The sequence below is a fragment of the Chionomys nivalis genome, chromosome 13, assembly GCF_950005125.1.
Source record: "Chionomys nivalis chromosome 13, mChiNiv1.1, whole genome shotgun sequence".
In the NCBI taxonomy this organism is placed as follows: Eukaryota; Metazoa; Chordata; class Mammalia; order Rodentia; family Cricetidae; genus Chionomys; species Chionomys nivalis.
The window spans coordinates 64,651,818-64,671,823 of NC_080098.1; the positions used below are offsets into that span (position 1 = coordinate 64,651,818).

At 48.2% G+C, this 20,006-nt stretch overlaps 1 protein-coding gene across 2 annotated transcripts in view; it reads left to right on the forward strand.

Annotated features, from left to right (window-relative positions):
* The first annotated feature begins 453 nt into the window (after positions 1 to 453).
* Bicd2 (BICD cargo adaptor 2) overlaps positions 454 to 20,006 on the forward strand; it is a 47,742-nt gene continuing 28,189 nt past the window's right edge. For both annotated transcript variants that reach the window (XM_057787337.1, XM_057787338.1), the window contains exon 1: positions 454 to 802. In XM_057787337.1, the coding sequence (XP_057643320.1) occupies positions 563 to 802 (240 nt within the window). In that variant the 5' untranslated portion in view covers positions 454 to 562. The remainder of the gene's footprint in view (positions 803 to 20,006) is intronic.

The window sequence follows — 20,006 nt, forward strand, 5'->3', positions numbered from 1 at the left end:
CACAAGTCATTCAAATCCCGCACAGAGTGCGCGCCACAGTCTCACAAGCGATGCTCTGACGTTGTAGGACACGAATCTTACTCGTGGTATTCACAGCTCGGCTCTCCTTATTCTACAAAGGCAGGGAGGGCGAGGCTGGAGGTTCTCCGGGTAGCTGCAGGGTCCCTGGACTCGGGTCGTTGGCACCCCTACTTCTGTCACGTCAGCGGCGCCGGCCAATCACCGACTGGAGCCAACCGGGCGCGGCGCACAACGGGCCAAGGCGTGAGGGCGAAGCAGGACTACATCTCCCACAATGCTAAAGAGACGTAGGCTTGCATCTTGCTAGGGCCCCGCCCCCTTGGTATTTAGACCAATCACAGCCGCAGAGCAGGCGGGTGTAAGGGACTACGGGTTGTGTAGTCCATGCGCAGTGGGACTGCAGCCCCCAGTGTTCCCCGCGCGTCAGGGAGGAGCAGTGCGGCGGCGCGGGCGGCCGTCGGGGCTGGGCGGCGGCGGCGGCAGCTAAGAGGGCCCGGCTTGTGGGAGCCAAGGTGGGAGCCGGCCTCGGCGCGCGGCCACCATGTCCGCGCCGTCGGAGGAGGAGGAGTACGCACATCTCGTGATGGAGGCACAGCCCGAGTGGCTGCGCGCCGAGGTGAAGCGGCTGTCCCACGAACTGGCCGAGACCACGCGTGAGAAGATCCAGGCGGCCGAGTATGGGCTGGCAGTGCTCGAGGAGAAGCACCAGCTCAAGCTGCAGTTCGAGGAGCTCGAGGTGGACTATGAGGCCATCCGCAGCGAGATGGAGCAGCTCAAAGAAGTAAGTGGCCGGCTGCGACCCCCGCCTGGGGCGCTAAGGTCACCCTGCCCAGCAGTGGGAGGTACCAGGGGTGGGGCACGGAACTCAGAGTTGCGGCCCAGGGCAGTGGGGTGGGGAGCGGGGGGAGTGAACGAGCTCGGCCTCCTCCGGATGTCAATGCCCGACTGAGGGGTCCAGACTCCCTGCAGCCCCACGCACCCGCTAGTTTTCTCTGCAGGCCTTGGTGGCCCTTTCGTTAACGTCTGACGTTCTGCTGTGGTCGTTGTTGCCTTGGGTGTGTCTGTGTAGGTGGGGGGTGTGCAGATGATGCGCTTACAGCTGAGGCTATCGATGCAAGGTTGACCCTCTGGGAAAGGCTGAGCCTGGGCCTGGGTCTGGTTGGCCACTGTTTGTCACCTTCAAGCAAATCACTTCCCCTCTACATTTCATCTACTTTCATGACTGCCTGCGGCTGTAAAGGGATGGATACAGGGCTGAGTAAGTCGTGGCTCCTGGTTGCCTGTGGCCCTTGACAGGCTGGATTTCCAGGTATCCATCCCATCTGTGACTTAACGCTGGCTCATTCATTTTTCTCATCTCATTAATGGTGCTCCCACCGTTGGGATACACGGCTTTCATCGACCACTTCCTGGCTTGCTCTGCCTCTTGGGTACTGCCTGGCACCGTGGTCTGTGCTCCTTCTGTAGGAAACATGCTTTGTGTCATCCCACTGTGGGGAGACAGATTAGACTCCCCAAGCCAGCCAAGGGCTTGGGAAAGGGCGTCAGAGGGACCTGGGGAGGCTTTATTAAGGGATGATTTAAGTGTTAGTGTCTCCCATCCTCTTGACTTGTTCTGAAGACTCTGGAGAAATGCTTTTTGGGAGAAGGATGCACTTGAGTTTGGACCAACCATTCCCTGCTGCTTATGATGAGGCCATGGGCACAAGCTCTCCCTAAGCCTTAGCTTCCACCTCTGCAAAATAGAGGTGCAGCTTTGCCAACCCAGAAGTATTGCTCTTAGTATTCAGTATTAGGAAAGGCCTGGCATTGGGTCAAGCAGGTAGCTTGTTGGCTCATCTGAACCGCTTCTTTCCCTATCAGACTCAGTTCTGGCCTTGGATATTGGTCACAGGCTCCTCTCCTCTGGTGCTTCTGCTCCCAGCCAGCCTTGGATAGCCCTGAACTCCAGAGCTTCAGAGCTTCTCTTACTCTTCTGGGGAGTCTTTAAAATTGGGGTAGAGCAGGGCTGGGTGAGTACCAGAAGTGACTGCTTCTCTGGGTGGGCAGGAATTGGGTCCTCACACAGAACCTCGAATCCACTGTCTGTCAGAGGACTTCAGTAACTTTCCGAGGCCAGGCTCCACGGGCAGTGGACTGACAAGAGTAGAGCGGGCGCCCCTCCCTTGGGGTCGAGTGATGCGGCAGGTGAAGGATGGCGCTGTGAAAACACGGAGCGAGTGTGCTCTCATCCCACATCTGGTCTTCTGTCTGGGGCTCCCCTCCCCTTTGTGGACCTCCAGGCAGGTAGCAACTGTTAATTATAGTGCCACTCCCTTTGCGCAGATGCCTGGGTTGCCTTCCCACTTCTGGTGGAATGCCACTTCCTGGGAGCCCACTATCCTCTTCTGAATGAACAGCTTTCATTCAGTAGTATTTGCTGTGAAAACAGGCTGTTGGTGGCCTATCCGGTCCCCACCTAGATGACTTCCATCTGTCAGCTCCTTGCACAGTCGGTGAAGAACCATGGCATGCATACAGCTTTGTCTTTATCTGCTTTAGGAGATGAGGAAGGGGGTGTGATCTGTACTCTAGTGATCTTCAGGTATCTGTTTAGCGTAATGCCACCCCTTGGCTCATCCCCACCTGGGCTATATAGGCTTGGACAGACTGCTCCTCTCCCTTTGGTAAGGTGGCATAAGGTTTCTTCCAGAAGTTCCTAGTAGAGTCTAGAAGAGTGTCTCAGCTTTAGAGGGTGTTAGCAAGAAGTTTGTTCCAATTTGCCCCCTGTCAACATTGTGTCTGATCCTCACACCCATGCCAGAGCAGGCCCTTGTCAAACTCCTTAATTTAGGTCAGTATTGTATATGAAGATACTAACTACTATTTAAAAAACAAATCAAGATTTAAGGAGACAGTGGGGGAAGTTCTCCCATAGAGAGGTGAACCATTTTAATGGCTTGTTCCTCTAGCTGTGGTAGGTTTAGTTAGTAAAAAGTCATGCCATGGTTGAGTTGCTTGTACTCCTGCCTGCATTTAACGATGAAAGTCTTTGAGGTGAGGAAGCTGGCTGACCGTGGTGAAAGAATTTATGACCAGAGCTAAGGAGAGGCTTGTGGTAGGTGAGCCGACTCAGTGTTGGCCCTGCTGTCTTTATTTCTGGGTGAATGGCTAGGTCCTGCTGACAGCCATGGCCTGGGTGTTGACTGAGGCAGAAAGTAGAGTGGATGTTCCATGGTCCATTTTGCTGTTTGGTGTGTGTGTGTGTGTATGTGTGTGTGTGTATGTGTGTGTGTATGAATCAGTAAGAGACACATCTGTCCCAAGTCATGTTGTGCCTTCTTTCCTTATTTATCATGGTAGGATAGAGAATTTTCCAGCCCCATGGTATTCATGCTCCTGAGTGGCCGTGAAACAGCTCGCTGTGTCCTTAGCTGTAGCTTTGGGCATACAGGTATGTTGGAGGGGCAGAGAGGGTAGTTACTGTAGGTGAATGGGCTGAGTTCAAGTGCTCCATCTCTGTCATGAGAGAGTCCCAGAAGCAGTTTCTGCTCCACTGGGCTTGGCCCAAGAACAGGCCTGGACACACCCTCACTGCTGTCCCTTGTCACTTCTGGCGGTGCTAAGTTCTATGCATCATCATGCCCATGTGGGTGGAATCCAGCGCCAGGCTGGGCACAGTACCTGGCACCCAGTAAATGCTTTGTCAGCCTAGCTCCACCTCATCCAGGCCTCAAACTCCTCACTGTGGTACATGTAGGTCCTCCCTGTGTCTGTCTTTGCTCGAATGTCTCCCTTTGCCACCTCCTAGGGTTGTCCTGTACGTCAAGCCTTACCAGTTTCTTTTCTTTTTTGGTTTTTCGAGACAGGGTTTCTCTGTAGCTTTGGTGCCTGTCCCAGAACTAGCTCTTGTAGACCAGGCTGGTCTCAAACTCACAGAGATCCGCCTGCCTCTGCCTCCCGAGTGCTGGGATTAAAGGCGTGCGCCACCACCGCCCAGTTTTCTTCTCCCTTCTTCTTGGAAGTCCCATTCTCCTCTCAAGCTTAGACACTTTCTGGCAGGTCCTTTGGGCTTGCCCACTTGAGGCAGGAGTGACGAATGATGTACTTCAAGGTGTATAGATTGGTGCCCTACCAAAATGAGGCCCAGCCTCCTGGAGTGTTTGCTTCCAGAGCCGGGAAAGTCCTGATTTCATTTTAAATGAGTAAGGAGTTCCCCTGTTCCTTGATATCCTCACACTGTCATTTTATCCATTTCTTGAGCAGACAGATATTAGGGGCAGGCACAGGAGCCACAAATGTGTTTTGTGGGGCCAGGTAGGATGTCAGTAAATCTACTGTTTGTGTGAAGGCGATTGACTTGAGAGTCTTGCAAATCCTTGAGACAGTTGAAGAGAGGCAACTATAGGCATCTAGACAGTGGCCTTGTGGTCCCGCTTCTCCTGGTGACCGCTGGGTGACCTCCCTTCTTCTGGGCCTACCTTTCTAACTCCAGATGTTGGGCAGGGGGTCATGAAGGAATTTGATAGGACTCTTCTACTTTTTTGTTTGTTTTTTCAAGACAGAGTTTCTTTGTAGCTTTGGAGCCTGCCCGGGAACTTGTTCTGTAGACTAGGCTAGCCTTGAACTCACAGAGATCCCTCTGTCTTTGCATCCCGAGTGCTAGGATTAAAGGTGTGTGCCACCACTGCCTGGCGCGCTCTTCTACTTTTAACAGTGTCTTTAACTGCCACATCAGACCCTGCTGTTCTGAGGGGCACGGGAATTAGACACCTGTACCTGGCAGAGAATCTGCCCCAGGCATGTGAATGGCTGCTCCAGGCCAGCCCTGCCAGCATGTGGAGGTGTGGCCTTGGCTACCTTCCACTGGGCACAGGGCTGGCACAGCTGTGATGGAGCAGGCCTGTCTTCAGAGATGCCAAACATACTTTGAGGCTTAGCAGGTGGCGCCAAAGGGAGGCCCAGGCCCAGCGCTGGTAGCCTACAGCTCTCAGGAGAGTCAGTAGGCCTCAGAGAAGCCTGAGCAAGAGAGGAGGCTACTTGCAAGTGGTGCCTAGTCCTGTGATGCTGGAGGGGTGTTTTGTGACCCTGCCTGGGCTCTCAGGAACTGTATGGCCTTAAATGAGCCACTCCTTTGTCTAGGCCTTAGTGACTTAATGATGGTGCCTGTCATTACAGTCTGGCACACTAGGAACACTTGGATGGTTACTGTCTTTCCCTTAGGTCTGAGCAGTCACCTCAGCAAGAGCCCTGACTCAGGTTCATGTGGCATTCCTGTTGGGTCCACTTAGGGACCTAGGTCTTTATTTGACTGTGGAGAATAGATATGTTCTTGCCAATTGGGACAGCACTCCCACTATTCAGTCCCCCCACCCCCACCCCCATATGTGGACTTATTGACAGGCTGTTCTGCATGTAGGGTAAAGAATGATTTCATTTCTTGGCATTCTCTGCCATGTTGTGATGGCAGCATGTGAGAGAGACTCATGATCATGGAAGTTCAGATAGGTTAGGTTTGGGCTCCAGGCCCCTTCTGGTTTAGTGTTCAAAGCTGTTCCTCAAGCCCCCTCTTGAAACTGAAGGTAGTGTGGCTCCTTTCCTTCCTCTCTAGACCAAGCCTGGAGGTGGACAGAGGTGGAGGCTCAGGGCCAGGGCTCCTCAACTTCCCTGAAGCCATGTGTCCCCTTGCTCAAGTAGACAGTGGCATTGAAGAGAGCAGGTGTGGAGGGCTGCTTCACTATTTAGAAATCACTGGTTTAAAATTGTGTTTTAGGAGCTTCAGAATATAGAGCAGAGCAGCCATAGTCTGTTATAGAACCTGAGCACTGAGGGAGCAGTGGCTGTTTCTCCTTGCTGGTTCCTCCTCCCATGAGTGCGTGACAGACACTGGTCTGGGGGCACCATGGTGCGTATGTCACAGTCTCCCTTTCCTTTCCTTTCCTTTTTCCTTTCCTTTTTCCTTTCCTTTTTCCTTTCCTTTTTCCTTTCCTTTTTCCTTTCCTTTTTCCTTTCCTTTTTTCTTTCCTTTCCTTTCCTTTCCTTTCCTTTCCTTTCCTTTCCTTTCCTTTCCTTTCCTTTCCTTTCCTTTCCTTTCCTTTCCTTTCTTCTTGCTGGGATTAAAGGTGTGTGCCACCATGCCAGGCTGCGGAGTTAGTTTTAAGCAAAACAAAAGTAAGGTGAAGGATGCAGTGGGCCGACCCATCCCTGCTCCTGCTGCACATGCAGTTTCTGGCTGCGCCCAGTCTCGCCTCTCTGCCTCATCTTGCTCTGTTACTTCTGAAGCAGTGGCTCTGTTGAGAAAATAAGGAGTATTTTCCTACAGGGTTTTCATACTGAAACCTAATAATTCCTAAATGTCTGTCTGAGCAGCACTTCATTTTTTTTCTACCTTGGCTCAATTGAGATTTCTAGAGTTATTTGTTCCAAAGTAGTTGGCATGTGGAGAAAAGATATGAGAATAATGGGAATTTTGCCTTTGCCTGTATGTAATTTCATTTGTAAAAAAAACACTGAAGGAGTTAGAGATATAGCTAAGTTGTTAGAGTGCTTGGCTAGCATGCCTGAGTCCCTGGGTTTGATCCTTAGTGCCAGATAAACAGGTGTGAGATGGTGAGTACCTGTAGTCCCAGCTCTTGTGAAGTGGAGGCAGGAAGATAAAAAGATCAAAGTTATCTCCAGATGCAAGTTCAAGGCCAGACCGAACTTAAGACCCTGTCTGAAATAACACTAGTGAACACAGAGCTCTGGGCACCTGTGAGACCTGAGCCATATGAGAACACACTTGCACACTGATTGGACACTTCCTGCCTCTCACCACCTGACAGAGGCTCCAGAGCTGCCAGCCTATGAAGCCACATCACACCAGCCCTCACACCTTGTTAAAACCAGTGTCCTGTGTCAGAGTTTCTGTGTGTTAGCCATTGGCTCTGTCAAACTGTGTGCTGCCTTTTTATCATTAATTAAAAAATAAATCACCGACTAGGCGCTGGTGGTGCACGCCTTTAATCCCAACACTCCGGAGGTAGAGACAGGCGGATCTCTGAGTTCAAGGCCAGCCTGGTCTACTGAGTGAGTTCCAGGACAGCCAGGGCTACACAGAGAAACCCTCTCAAATAACAAAAACAACAAAAAAAAAATTACTTTAGGACCGTTCTAGATTTATAGAAAAATTGCAGGTAGTACAGAAAGTTTTGGTCCCTCTCATTCATGTAGTACATTGTGATACATTTGTTAAAGTTAATGAACCAATCTCAGCTGTCGTAAAGCCTGCGCTGTAGCTAGGCTGTCTTTCTTTTACCTGGTGTCCTACTTCTAACCCAGGGTCTCATCTGGGATATCACATTACATTTGGTCACCATTTAGTCTCAGGCTACTTGAAGGTGTGACAGTTTGTCAGACTTTCCTTAATTTTGGTAACTTTGACAGTTTTAAGGAAGATTGGTCAGGTGTTTTGTAGAAAGTCACTGGTGACATTTGTTATTTGACTTTTTTTTTTGAGTAGGTTTGAATTACGAGTTCATAGAACAGTCTCGTCAGCATGTCATGTCTGCTTCTTCATGGCTGTTGTTGACGGTAATCACCTGGTGGAGACTCAGGGTTGGGCAGGGAGTGAAGTTCAAGGGACTGTTTTTCAAGATGGTGAAAAGATTCTGTGTGACACTGGATGGGTATAAAAATGATTTTATGCACTTGTCAAAACCAGGTAATGTGGACCGAAAAACCACAAACAAACCAACGTGAGATTCTGAGCCAGTGAATCATGTATTACTCCTGATAGATTTCTCTGCATTAAAACTGCTCCTGTCCCTCTTTTCCAGTGTTCTTTGGAAGTCAGCAGAACGTTTGGGTAGTTTTACATAGACTTCTCCTTTGCTCTCACCCTTTTATTATTTTGTGTGTATAAGATATGTTGGCCTTTTACTTTATTCTCTGGATTTGTAATAACACTTAATTTGACTGATAAAAATTTCTCTAGCTTTTCCTTCCATGATCCTGACATACTCTATTATTGTGACTTTTTTTTTGTTATTAAGCATTTTGTGTGTGTAGTGGGGAGGTTAGTATGCAGGTTCACATATGTGTAAAGGCCAGAGGTCATGTTGGATGTTTTCTTCAGTTGCTCCCACCATAGTTTTTGGAACAGAATTTTTCTCTCCTGACCCTCCCCACCATCCTCCTGTCTCTGCCTCCCTAGTGCTGGTGCCTTTTATACAGGTGCCTTTGCTTTGACCTCACAGGAGCAGCAGGAACCTTACCCACTGAGCCATCTCTCTAGCCCCTCGTAAAGTTATGTGTAGTCCTGGAACGAGCATTTCTCCCACAAATCTCTAGTTGCTTTAGATGAGAGAGGTACTAGAAACAAAGATCTAGCTACTCATTGTATGGCTGGTGCAGAGCAAGTAATGTGTCTCCTAAGTCATGTACACACATGTCTGCAGTGTGAGCTCATACGACTGCATCCAGCTTCATCTGTCAGCACGTGGGTCATTCTCACCACCTGCTTATCTGACCTCCTACTCCAGCAGTGAGACACCTGGCACCCACCATCTGTCACACTGTAACTGTTGATCCTAGTTCACTGTGTCCAGATGGTTCATTTGTGCCCCACTAGGCTACTTCATCAACTTTTGCCTTTAATTTTACAGATTTCACTTTTTCCCACAGTTACTTACCCCATCGTGATATTTCTGCACCCCTCATTTGCAATTTAGATTATTTGTCCACATTCTGCATTCCATCCTGGGATCCCCAATATAATTTTTAAAAATATTTGCATATATTCGGATTTATTCATCGGTACATGAGACATTGCCTCAGAAAGCTAACGTGTGTGTGTGTGTGTGTGTGTGTGTGTATGTGTGTATTCTGGCTTTGACCAGATTCTTAGTATCGTGTGTGTATCCTTCCGGTGTCATACAGTATGACTTACTACCTTAAAAACGCATCCTTTGCAGTTCACCTTCACTTCTGCCAAGTTTCTGCCAATCACTGATCTTTTTAACATCTGTCTATTTTTTTATCAGAATGTCATACAATTTGAACCAATAAGGTTCATCTGTGTCTTCATCTTTCCGTATGTTTGACCAGCATTCACCCTTTATTTATTTATTTACTTATTTATTTATTTATTATGTATACAATATTCTGTCTGTGTGTATGTCTGCAGGCCAGAAGAGGGCACCAGACCTCATTCCGGATGGTTGTGAGCCACCATGTGGTTGCTAGGAATTGAACTCAGGACCTTTGGAAGAGCAGGCAATGCTCTTAACCACTGAGCCATCTCTCCAGCCCTCTCTGGTCTCTCTTGAATGAACTTTTATGAAGAGTTTGGGGCTGTGTATGAGTACTAGCGACCAGTTGGTTTGGCATGGCTAGTTGCCTTTGCTCCTTGTCAGACATCAGTTGATACTATTTGCGTGGCTCTCTTTCTGGATCCCCTGTTCTGTTCCATTGAACTGTGTGATTTTTTCTTTTGTCAATGCAATGCTATTTTAACAGTACGTTAGCCACTTTATTGGGCTTCTGTCTTTTATAATTAGTTTATATATATACATATATATGTGTGTATGAAAGAAGGAAAGGAGGAGGAATATATGTGTGGTGTATACAACTCTGCACTTGTGCAAGGCCAGAGGAAGACACTGAGTATCCTGTTTCTCACCTTATTCCTTGGTCTCCCACTGAACCTGGAGCTAGGCTGGTGGTCAGCAAGCCACAGTGGCCCTTCTACCTCTGCCTTATTCTACTTCCACCCATCATTGGGGTTACAGAATGTATTGCCATGCCTTTTTATGTGGGTTGTTGGGGATTCAAACTCTGATCTCCAATCTTGCATGGTAAGCACTCTTACCCACTGACCCATCTCCTCTTTATGTTTTTTTCATGTTCTAATTTTGTAGACACACACACACCACTGTCATGCCTGTGTGCTTGAAGATCAGAGGACAACTTATGGGAGTCAGTCCTATTTCTATCATATGGGTTCTAAGAATCAAACACAGGTCATCAGACTTGATGGCAATGCTGTTACTTGCTGGGCTGTCATCTCAGCTCCGCTTTATTTGTTTTTATGGTATGTCTCAATCCGTCTTCCACTTTAGTCCTCTAGTTTTTCTTTATGTGCAGTGTAATGAATTTTAGGAACATCTGTGTAATGAAGACCAAGGCCAGCCTCTTTCCTGCCTTCCTAACTGAGGCTTGCCAGTCCCTGGAATGGTGGGGTTACCCTTGGTCACTGCTAATTAATGATTGTCTTGTTTGGTTTTTAATCTTGAGAAAAAGTAATAGAATTTCCCTCAGATAATGGATAGGTTTTTTTCATAGGCAATGAGTGTTATAGTTCTCTTCTAGCGTGTCCCCATACTCTTGCTTCTAAATCTGTCCACAAGATGTTTCTGTGTCATTTTCTTTCTGCCTAAGCCCAGCCCAGGATGGCCCTCACTCCTATAAGCAGCCTATTGTCTGAGCCATGTGTATTTTGATCAAGACAGCCATTAAGGGAGGGATCAGCTGCTGGGCTCCAGGTCTTGGGCATTCACATAAGTAGGAGCTGATGCTGGTCCCTCCTCAAGGGTGTCAGATTACTATGCATTTAAGTCAGATGCTTCTCTTAGAATTTCAGCGTCAACCCCATCTTTCTGGAGCACTTGCTGGTGTCTGCTGTCACCACCTTCCTCTGGGACTTCTTCCTTGCCCCTTGCCTGGCTCCTTATCTCATCCTCATTGAAGTCCTAGGTCCCAGCCACTCTGAGACAATTGGCTTCTTCTGTATCTGCCCCTCTTTACATTGGGGCAGTTGTATGTGCGCTTGCATAAAGATCTTTCGTTATTTGGGTGACACTGTGAACTCCAGACCAGATCATCCAGGTTTCCTGTGACATGGTATCCTGTCCCATGCCTGAGCCTTCTTGCACAGCTGCTCTTGGCCATCCTGCCTGCCTTTCTCCTCATCCTCTGACTGTGCCTCAGTTTTCACCATGGGTTACCTTTCTCCCTACCTCTTAGCTGGAATCTGAAACACCACCCTGCTCTCAGATAGGGTGAGTGAGGGTTTGAGGCCTCTCCCCCACTCCTCCAAGAAGTCATCTTGGTTTGGTGACTTGAGCTTGTCTGCACCTTCCTTAGGGTCTCCCCTCCTTTAAGTACCCTACGTATAGCCCCATACTTTAAATTCTTGTTGAAGGGTTCTAAGGATGACCCCTGACATCAGCTGTGGTTGTATTATAGCTGCATCTGCAGCCAAGGTTCTTATTATTATAGTTGGACTTCTATCTTAGTCCTCTTTCTATTGCTGTAAGAGAATATCTAAAGGAAAGGGCTTATTTGAGCATATGGTTCTGGAGGCTGAGATGTCCAAGAGTGTGGCACCTGCACTTGCTGGTCCTCTGCTGAGGGACTCACGCTGCTCAACTTATGGTGGAAAGCAGAGGGGAAACAGGTGTGTGCGGCTGCACAAGAAGTCAGTCATCATTCATGAAGGCTCCCTCTTGTGACCATTAAATCTCCCATTAGACCCTGCCTCTCGGCAGTGCTGTATTATGGGGTACAAGCTAGTTAAGCTAAAGAAGACAATGACATAGCCCATGGTGATCTCCAAAAGAGGATGTCTGGGATGACAGTGTGTGAGGGTCATATGACAGCACGAATAGAAATGGAATAGGAATGGAAGGCTCCCAGGGTGACTTGACAAGACCAAGGCATGACAAAGCCAAGGTCTCCAAGCCGGGATGGGAGATCAGACAGCTGGGGGCTGTCTAACTTTCAGGACACATAGTCCCAGCATTAGTCTGAGCCTAATGATAACACTTCAGGATATGCAAGTCCCTCATGGCAGGGACCTGCCCATAGAGGACCAGGGTTGGATGTGCACCCAGGGACAGTACTATAGTGCTGTAGTGTTGTCTAAGGGTTAACCACCATCTAGAACCTTCAGAACGGAAAACTAAGCACATCTATCTTTACAGCTTGTGATGTCTCTCAACTCTCCTTGGGCTCTTTTCTTGTAATTGGTTCTGTGGTGAAAAACCCTCTAGGGTTTGGGTGGAGATGGCCTATACTTGAGATTCTCTTCTCATTTTCTAACCATGAGCCTCTCTGATTTCTCTTGCTAAAACAGGCTAGAGAGGTGAAGGAATGTGGTGAGGGTAGAGACAGTAAGAAAAGTAAGCTGCTGCTACATGTACCTGTGGTCTGTAGCCTGGCCTGGTCCAGGCTGCTCTGCCTGCCTGTTAAGTTGTCTTCCTCTAGCCCAGAACAGATGTGAGCTGGAAGCTGCCCATCCGACCTCTAGGCCCCTCCCTCTGTCCTGACCACAAGCCGCCAAATGGAAGTCCTGTGTTGAGCCAGCTGCTGTGGAAGATGATGGCTGGTCCCCAGGCCCCAGTGCTGGACTCTGTGTCCTTAGATAGGGAAGCCAGGGTCTCTAGGGACTTCTGCCAGTCCCAGGGCTCAGCTGGCAGGAGGCTGCCTGCTGACACTAGGGCAATTAGGGTATAATCTTCTCTAAATGGCGCCCAATTCTGGCTAAATCCCTTCTGCCCAGGGATGAATCCCCACTTTTCTAAAAGCAGCTTAACATTTGGACGCTGCCCAGGGCAGCTGGGGTTCTCAGTTGGCAATGGAATGGCCCCTGTGGATTGACACAGACCTCAGGGGGAGTGGAAGGGGTCCAACACAGACAAGGCCCAGAGACAAGCACTGCAGCTCTATGCTGTTTTGGGGTGCCTCCAGGATTCTGGCCCTAATGATCCTCACAGTCATAAGCATGGGGCTCCCATTTGGTGGCTGCCTCAGCTTCTTGCTGTGGGCAGGATGATGTATTTTTGGCGAGACCTGGGTTTGGTGGGCCTCCTGAACGCCTACCATGTGATAGATGATTGAGGCCTGCTAGACTATGGGGTGAGGCAGAGCTCTGTAGGTGGTCATTGTGCCCACACTGCTCCTGACTTCCTGGAAGCCTTTATTCTTTCTTATAGGGACTTTGCTGCTTTTTGATAGTAAAAACACCCCTGGTGATGCTTTGAGGTGAACTGTCTGGCCTTCCGAGCCCTAGTTTGCTTGCCTGTAAGATGGGAGGTAAGGTTCTCTTGTGCAAGACACCTGATGAACCCCTGTCCCATGCTGTCTCTGGAGCCCCTGTGCCCTGCATTGCCCACGCCTGCTCAGGAAGTCATTAAACAATGGTGGAAGGAGTTGATCAGTCCTCCTTAGAACCTTCTCACACAGTAGGAGTTGGGGTGAACAGCTGGCTGGGGTGGGGCAGGGGTGTGGTAGAGTCTCCCATGATGTTTCTGTGTCCCTTGATGGGATTTCGCAGGTCTGGTTGCTCAAAACTGCCTACATACAGATCACGTGGGACTTAAATTTTCCAAAACTCAGACCACACCTAGAGTGATTAAATCCTCAGTAGTATTAATGCTTCTAAACTAATCCTAGGGATCTAAGTGGGAATTCAGTTGCTAGGTATCTGAAACTTGCCAACATTATCCAATGATTGTGATTTGGCCTGTGGATACCAAGGGCTGTCTAGGAATGTGCATGAGCCTGGGACATGCCTGGTAGAAAAGAGAGACCTAGAAGAGTCCTAGTCTGGGAGCTCCTCCTGATGCTCAGTCACTAGGGTGAATGTTTAGTGATAGGGTAGGAAAGAGGAGATGCCCTTCTTTCAAGGCCAGCCTACCCAGCCCACCCTGTGTCTCCATCATCTGGGACTTCCCATCTCCACCTGCCACTGAGTGTGGGGTCTGTCACATAACTGTGTCCTCCTCATACCTGTCACCCATTCGTTACCTGTATCTTTCCTGAGTTTTTTAACCTGTTGCGACAGGCATCCCCCTCCATTTCTGTACCTGCTGAGGGTAGGTACAAACTTCTCACATTGTAGTGCATTATTGCCTCACTGTGTTTTGTCGGGATGGTCCTGGCTCAGTTTCTGCACTGGTTGAGGGTAGTGTGGGCTTAGAGGGCATTCTGCTGTTTGGGATTGCTGCTGCACTTTGCATCACTGCCTAAGCAGATCTAGCCCTCCCTGCTGACCCTGACCAATCCTGTGTCCTGAACTATGCTCAGAAGCTCCTCATATACAGGTTCCCAGGAGGAAGGTGGAGGGCGGTGCCGCTTCCAGAAGTGTGCAGGGGGTTTGAAAGGGACTCCAACATGCAGGTCCACTTCATGGAGGAGGCTCTGAGGCTAAGTGCTTCTTTATAGAACTGCCTGACTCTCCATACTGGTAAGACAGTGGCCACTGCTCTTGGCAGGAGTTGTATCATGTCCCTTTTGGACCTCAGTTGGCACCCTGGTTCAGAGGTGTGGCCTGATTGAAATGCAGGAGGGAAGTTGTAGGGCTCTTTCCAACTATCCAGAAAGTTTTTATTCATATATGATCTTGGAAGGCCTTCCTTAGAGGCTGTTAGGAGACCTGCTGCTCATTGTTGGAGTGAGTGTGAGGGAAAACCGGTTTTAAACCAGGCTGTGTTTTTAGGGCTACCATTGACCCCAGAGGATGTCTGTTATGGTGGACTGCTATTCAGATGCCTGTTAGCCTTCATTGTTTTAAAGGTTCATTTTATTGGTGTTGAAGAGAAGCTTCATGATTAAGAGCACTGCCTGCTCTTCTAGAGGACCCAGTTTTAGTTTCTAGCACCCACATGGAAGCTCACAACTGTCTGTAACTCCAGTCCCAGGGGTTCTGATGCCCTTTTCTGGCCTCTGGGGGTGCCAGGTATACATGTGGTACACAGATATACATACAGAGAAAGCACCCATGTACATCAACTAAATAAATACAAATTTAAAAAGATTTTATTTTTTAATTATATGTGTCTGACCAGACAGTGGTGGTACGTACCTTTAATCTAGGCACTTGGGAGGCAGTGGCAGGTGGATCTGTGATTTCAAGGCCAGCCTGGTCTGTAGCGTGAGTTCCAGAACAGCCAAGGCTGCACAGAGAAACCCTGTCTCAAAAGACAAATAATAAAAAAAAATTCTGACTTTGTCTATCTGTCTCTCTCTCTCTCTCTCTCTCTCTCTCTCTCTCTCTGTTTTGGTATGTGTATGCGAGCATGGTTGCCTAGGGTAACAAGAAGAGCTGAGCTGGACTTACAGGCAGTTGTGAACTGCCTGATGTGGTGCTGGGAACAGAACTCAGGTTCTTTGCAAGAGCAGTACACGCATCAAGCCATCTCTCCAGCCCTAGTTCTTGTTTTAAAAGTTGAGACACACAGTGGTACACACAGTAGCTCCCTCTTGTGAGGGGTCACACCCAGTACTTTCTGCTCTGCTGTGCTACCGTGACCAGAGGACTACTCAAAGTGTGGTTCTTCTCAGCCCCCGTGGTGGTGTGTGTTGGGCATGAGCAGCAGGCTTAGGGGATGCCACAGCTCCTTTCCCCTCCACCGGTGAGGAAGTGCCTTCGCTTCCTGCTGTTGCCCTTTACCTTGTGTCTAGGGAGGCAGGGCTAGGTGTCAAAAGGGAAGTGATTTTTCTGTGGGAAGTAGGCTGAAGCTCAGGACCCTCGGGGCTTGTTTTGCTTCATCTGAAACTGGCTGTCCTGCAGCCAAGTCCAAGCTTCCCAGGATCCAGGCCACACCACAGGTGTGCCTGCTCTGGGAATAGACATTTCCTATTCCCCAAAGGATTCTGTGAAACAAGCGGGAGTTGGTCAGGCTCTGTGCCTTCTGCCTCACGAGTCTCAGACTTTCTGTTCTTTCTCTCAGCCTCTCTTGGGGAAACTTGTTTGGAGACAAGTGTTGTCAAAGTTGTTTTCTCAGATCTAGAAGGGGCTAGTATTCCTGTGGGAAGCTAGCGAACTTCTGTCAGGGCAAGCTGTAAAGTGTAGTGACCCTGAAGATTATTGCTTTTCTTCTTTGGGACCACTCTTGTGGTCTGGACCTTCACCAGAGCTGGAATAAGCTGCACTTATAGCCTGAGTTGTCTTCATATGTAGCAACCCAAGACTGGTGGAGTTGATGTGACTGGAGGTTGGGAGGGAACACCTCAATTTAGCAAAGCCAGTAAAGATACCTCAGAATCTGCTCCTGATGTGTTTAGAGTCCCACCTTCCACTGTACTTTCTGCCCACCTGAGTCCAGCCTTAGGCCTTCCAGGTTGTACTGGGATGGACTAGGCAGGAGCTCTGCCCTCTAACTCTATGTTGCATCCTGATCTGTGCATAGTTCAATCTGAGGTTCTTTCTGCTGATGCTTTGTAGCTGTCTGTGCGTCTGTTATGGGGTGAGTTTGTGCACATTGTGTACCGTAACCCTGCAGTCCATTTTTTGGCACCATTACCTGTCCAGTCTGTTTTTTGATTTTTTTTTTTTTTGAGATGGCATCTCTCATTAGTTGAATTCAAACTTAAAACCCTTCTATTCCTGCCTCCCATACCTGGTTCTGTGCTGTTTTTGTTTTTTGTTTTTTGAACCGGGTTTCTCTGTGTAGCTTTGGAGCTGTTCTGGAATGTTCTGTAGACTAGGCTCGCCTTGAATTCAGAGATTAACCTGCCTCTGCCTCCTGAGTGCTGGAATTAAAGGCATGCACTACCTTCGCCCAGCAGTTCTGAGCTGTTTTTGAGATAGGGTGTCACTGTTAGTTCTGGCTGGTCTAGAACTTGCTATATTGACCAGGCTGGTCCCAAACTCTCAGAGATCTTCATGTCTCTGCCTTCTGAGTGCTGGGATTAAAGTCCTGCACCACTACACCCAGCTGTTTCTGTGTTCTTATATCAGGTTTTTGTTGAAAGTGCATTCATGGTAATGGGATCTTTCATCTTGTCTGTGGTGCCATCTGTTTCATTAATCATAGGTAATTGAATTCCGTGGAGTGGATTCAAACTTTAAGTTTGTTTGGCTTGGGGTTTTATTAACCTTTAAACTATAATTACATAGTGCACAGGCATTCAAATGCACTGTCGCTGGTCACCTGCAATTCTGCTCCCTTTCTTTTTCCTCTCCAGGAGCTGGAGTGTCCGCAGCTCTATGCTCCATGCTCTAGTGTGCCTACTGTGTGTTCTGGGAACACTTTAGATATCCAGTCCCTATGGTTGGGTTAGTATTTTTATTTAAAAAATTCTTTTTACATTTATGTATGTGTATATATAATGTACACAATGTATATACATGTGTGTGGAGGTAGGAGGACAACAACTTGAGCTGGTCTCCTTCTGTCATGTGGGTTCTGGGGATCAAACTCAGGTCATCAAGTTTGGTGGTGACAGGTACCCTTACCGAACCATCTCACTGTCCCAGGTTATTTTTATTTTTATTTTGAGACAGTTTCTCTGTAGCTTTGAAGCCTGTACTGGAACTTGCTCTGTAGACCAGGCTGGCCTTGAACTCACAAAGATCCACCTGCCTCTGCCTCCTGAGTGCTGGGATTAAAGGTGTGCGCCACCACTGCTCAGCTGAGAGTGCCAGATACTCTGGAACTGTATTTATAATTGGTTGTTAGTTGTCAAGTGGGTGCTGGGAACTTTACCCAGGTCTTCTGCATGAACAAGTGTTCTTAACTCCTGAGCCATCTCTCTACTTCCTACCCCGTGTTCATTTTTAAAGTTAAAGTAAGCTTTCATTGGTGTGTAAGACTTACTGAAAGTACCCAGATTGTAATTATATGGCTCTGTTGTTCATTGCAGTGAATGCAACCAATGAGAAAGCCCGTGTCTGCTTTCTGCCTTCATGAGTTGCTGACACCCTGGGCTGATCTTGCTCACTTTCAGTGTTTCCCACGAAGCCACATATTGTCTGTTTTGGGTGTGCTCATGGTATTTACGTTGTCAGGTTGATCCTTATTGTAGTGTCTTAGGTTGTTCACACTTCTTGCTGCATGGTGATCACCTGGGGTGTATTATACCTTCCTCACCCAGTGTCAGATAGACCTTATTTGGGTCATTTTCACCATGGGGCTTTGGAATGCTTAGTGGATGGCAAGTGCTCTTATCTTCTGGGTGGAATGGATGGACAGTGTGTGGGTGGAAGCCCAGCTGATAGCACAGCAATGTGCAGAGTACTGTCCTCACTTTCCTCACTGTGGGCCCCTGGCATTACTGCTGGCTTCACATGCAGCTGTTCTTATCAGTTTGCCTTTTCCATGGATGGTTTTCATGATTCTGACAAATGAAGGCTGTAAAAGCTGTTAGGACCTTCACTGGGTGTCTCTCTGAGCATCTTCCTTATTCCTGGGAATCAAGGTGTGTGCACATCCTTCCTCATCAGTGCTGAGGAAGGGGACAGCAGTTGGGAGTGAGACAGCTCTGGTCTAATTGTCCTTCCTCCCTGTCACAGTCTTGACCACTGGGAACCTGGATTTCTTCATCCCTAAAATGGGAACATGAGTTCTTAGAATCTTGTGGCAGGGATTGAGAGCAGTATTATATCGTAGGAGACCTACACATTGGTAGCCGCCATTGTTACTAACAATAAATGAAAAGAGACCTCACACCACTATGGTGGTTGTCATAGGCAGACAACAAAGGTGGCAAGTATGTGGACAGACTAGAAGGGAGTGTACTGTGGAGTAGCCCTTGGGAAACAGTTTGGTTCCTTGAAGAAAGCCATCCTGAGCTGGGCAGTGGTGGCACATGCCTTTAATCCCAGTACTCGGAGATAGAGGCAGGCAGATCTCTGTGAGTTTGAGGCTAGTCTGCCTACAGAGCAAGTTCCAGAACAGCCAAGGCTACACAGAGAAACCCCACGCACGCCTTTAATCCCAGCACTCGGGAGGCAGAGGCAGGTGGATCTCTGTGAGTTCGATACCCCCCTGGTCTACAAGAGCTAGCTCCAGGACAGGCTCCAAAGCTACAGAGAAACCCTGTCTTGAAAAAAAAACCAAAGAAACAAAAACAAAAAAAAAGAAAAGAAAGTCATCCCGGAACTACTGTGTGGCCTCGAATTCCCTTCCAGGCGTGTGATGCATTAGTTCCTTTTTTTGTCTACTTGGTAGAATGCCTGACTAGACAGTTTAGGAGAGAAGGAATTTATTTTTTGGCTCATGGTTCCAACGGGATAGAAAGGCATGATAGCTGTGTCTTCACACTTGGTGGCAGGAGCTTGTAGCACAAGCTGGTCACATTTTAGCAGATTGAGAAGCAGAGAGATCTCTGACCTGAAGCAGAGGTGGATTATCACCAAGCCCTGTGCCCCAGTGTGTAGGAGGTAGGGGGCCGCTTGTTCATCCCAGCCAGCCGGCTAGTTTAGCCCTGAAATAATCATACAGAAACTGTATTAATCAAATCACTGCTTGGCCCATTAGCTTCAACTTCCCACCGGCTAATTCCTATATCCCAATTCAACCCATCTCCATTAATCTGTGTATCACCACATGGCTGTGGTTTACCTGTGTCTCAGGCGGAGGATCCATGGCTTCTCCCACTCTGCCCTTTTTCCTCCTAGCATATAACCTAGCTCCTCCCACAGACACCTAGTTCTGTTCTTCCCTGCCATAGGCTCAAAGCAGTTCTTTATTAACCGATGAAAGCAGCACATAGACAGAAGGACCTCCTGCACCACCAGTGAGCCTCTTCTTTCAGTTATGGGCCATGTTCTAACAAGTTCCACAGCCTCCCCGAATAGCATCAAACAGCTAAGGACACACGAACCTGTGGGGAGCAGGTCACACTCAAACCACGACAGAGAACCAAGAGACTTATTATACATCCACACAAAAATTTTTAGGTAAGCACCTGACATGGTGGCTCATATGCCTGTAATTGCCACACTCAAGAGATGGGCAGCAGAATTGCCAGTTGGAGACCAGCCTGGGCTACGTAGTAACTTCAGGCCAGCTTGGCCTACATAGAGAGACCCTGTCTCAAAATATTAAAAGGCAAAAATGTCAAATAAACAAAAACAAAAATCCTCTGAAGACTTTTTTTTTCTTTTTGGTTTTTTGAGACAGGGTTTCTCTGTAGTTTTGGAGTCTACCCTGGAGCTAGCTCTTGTAGACCAGGCTGGCCTCGAACGCACAGAGATCCACCTGCTCTGAAGACTTTTAAATGAATGACTATAGTCCTAT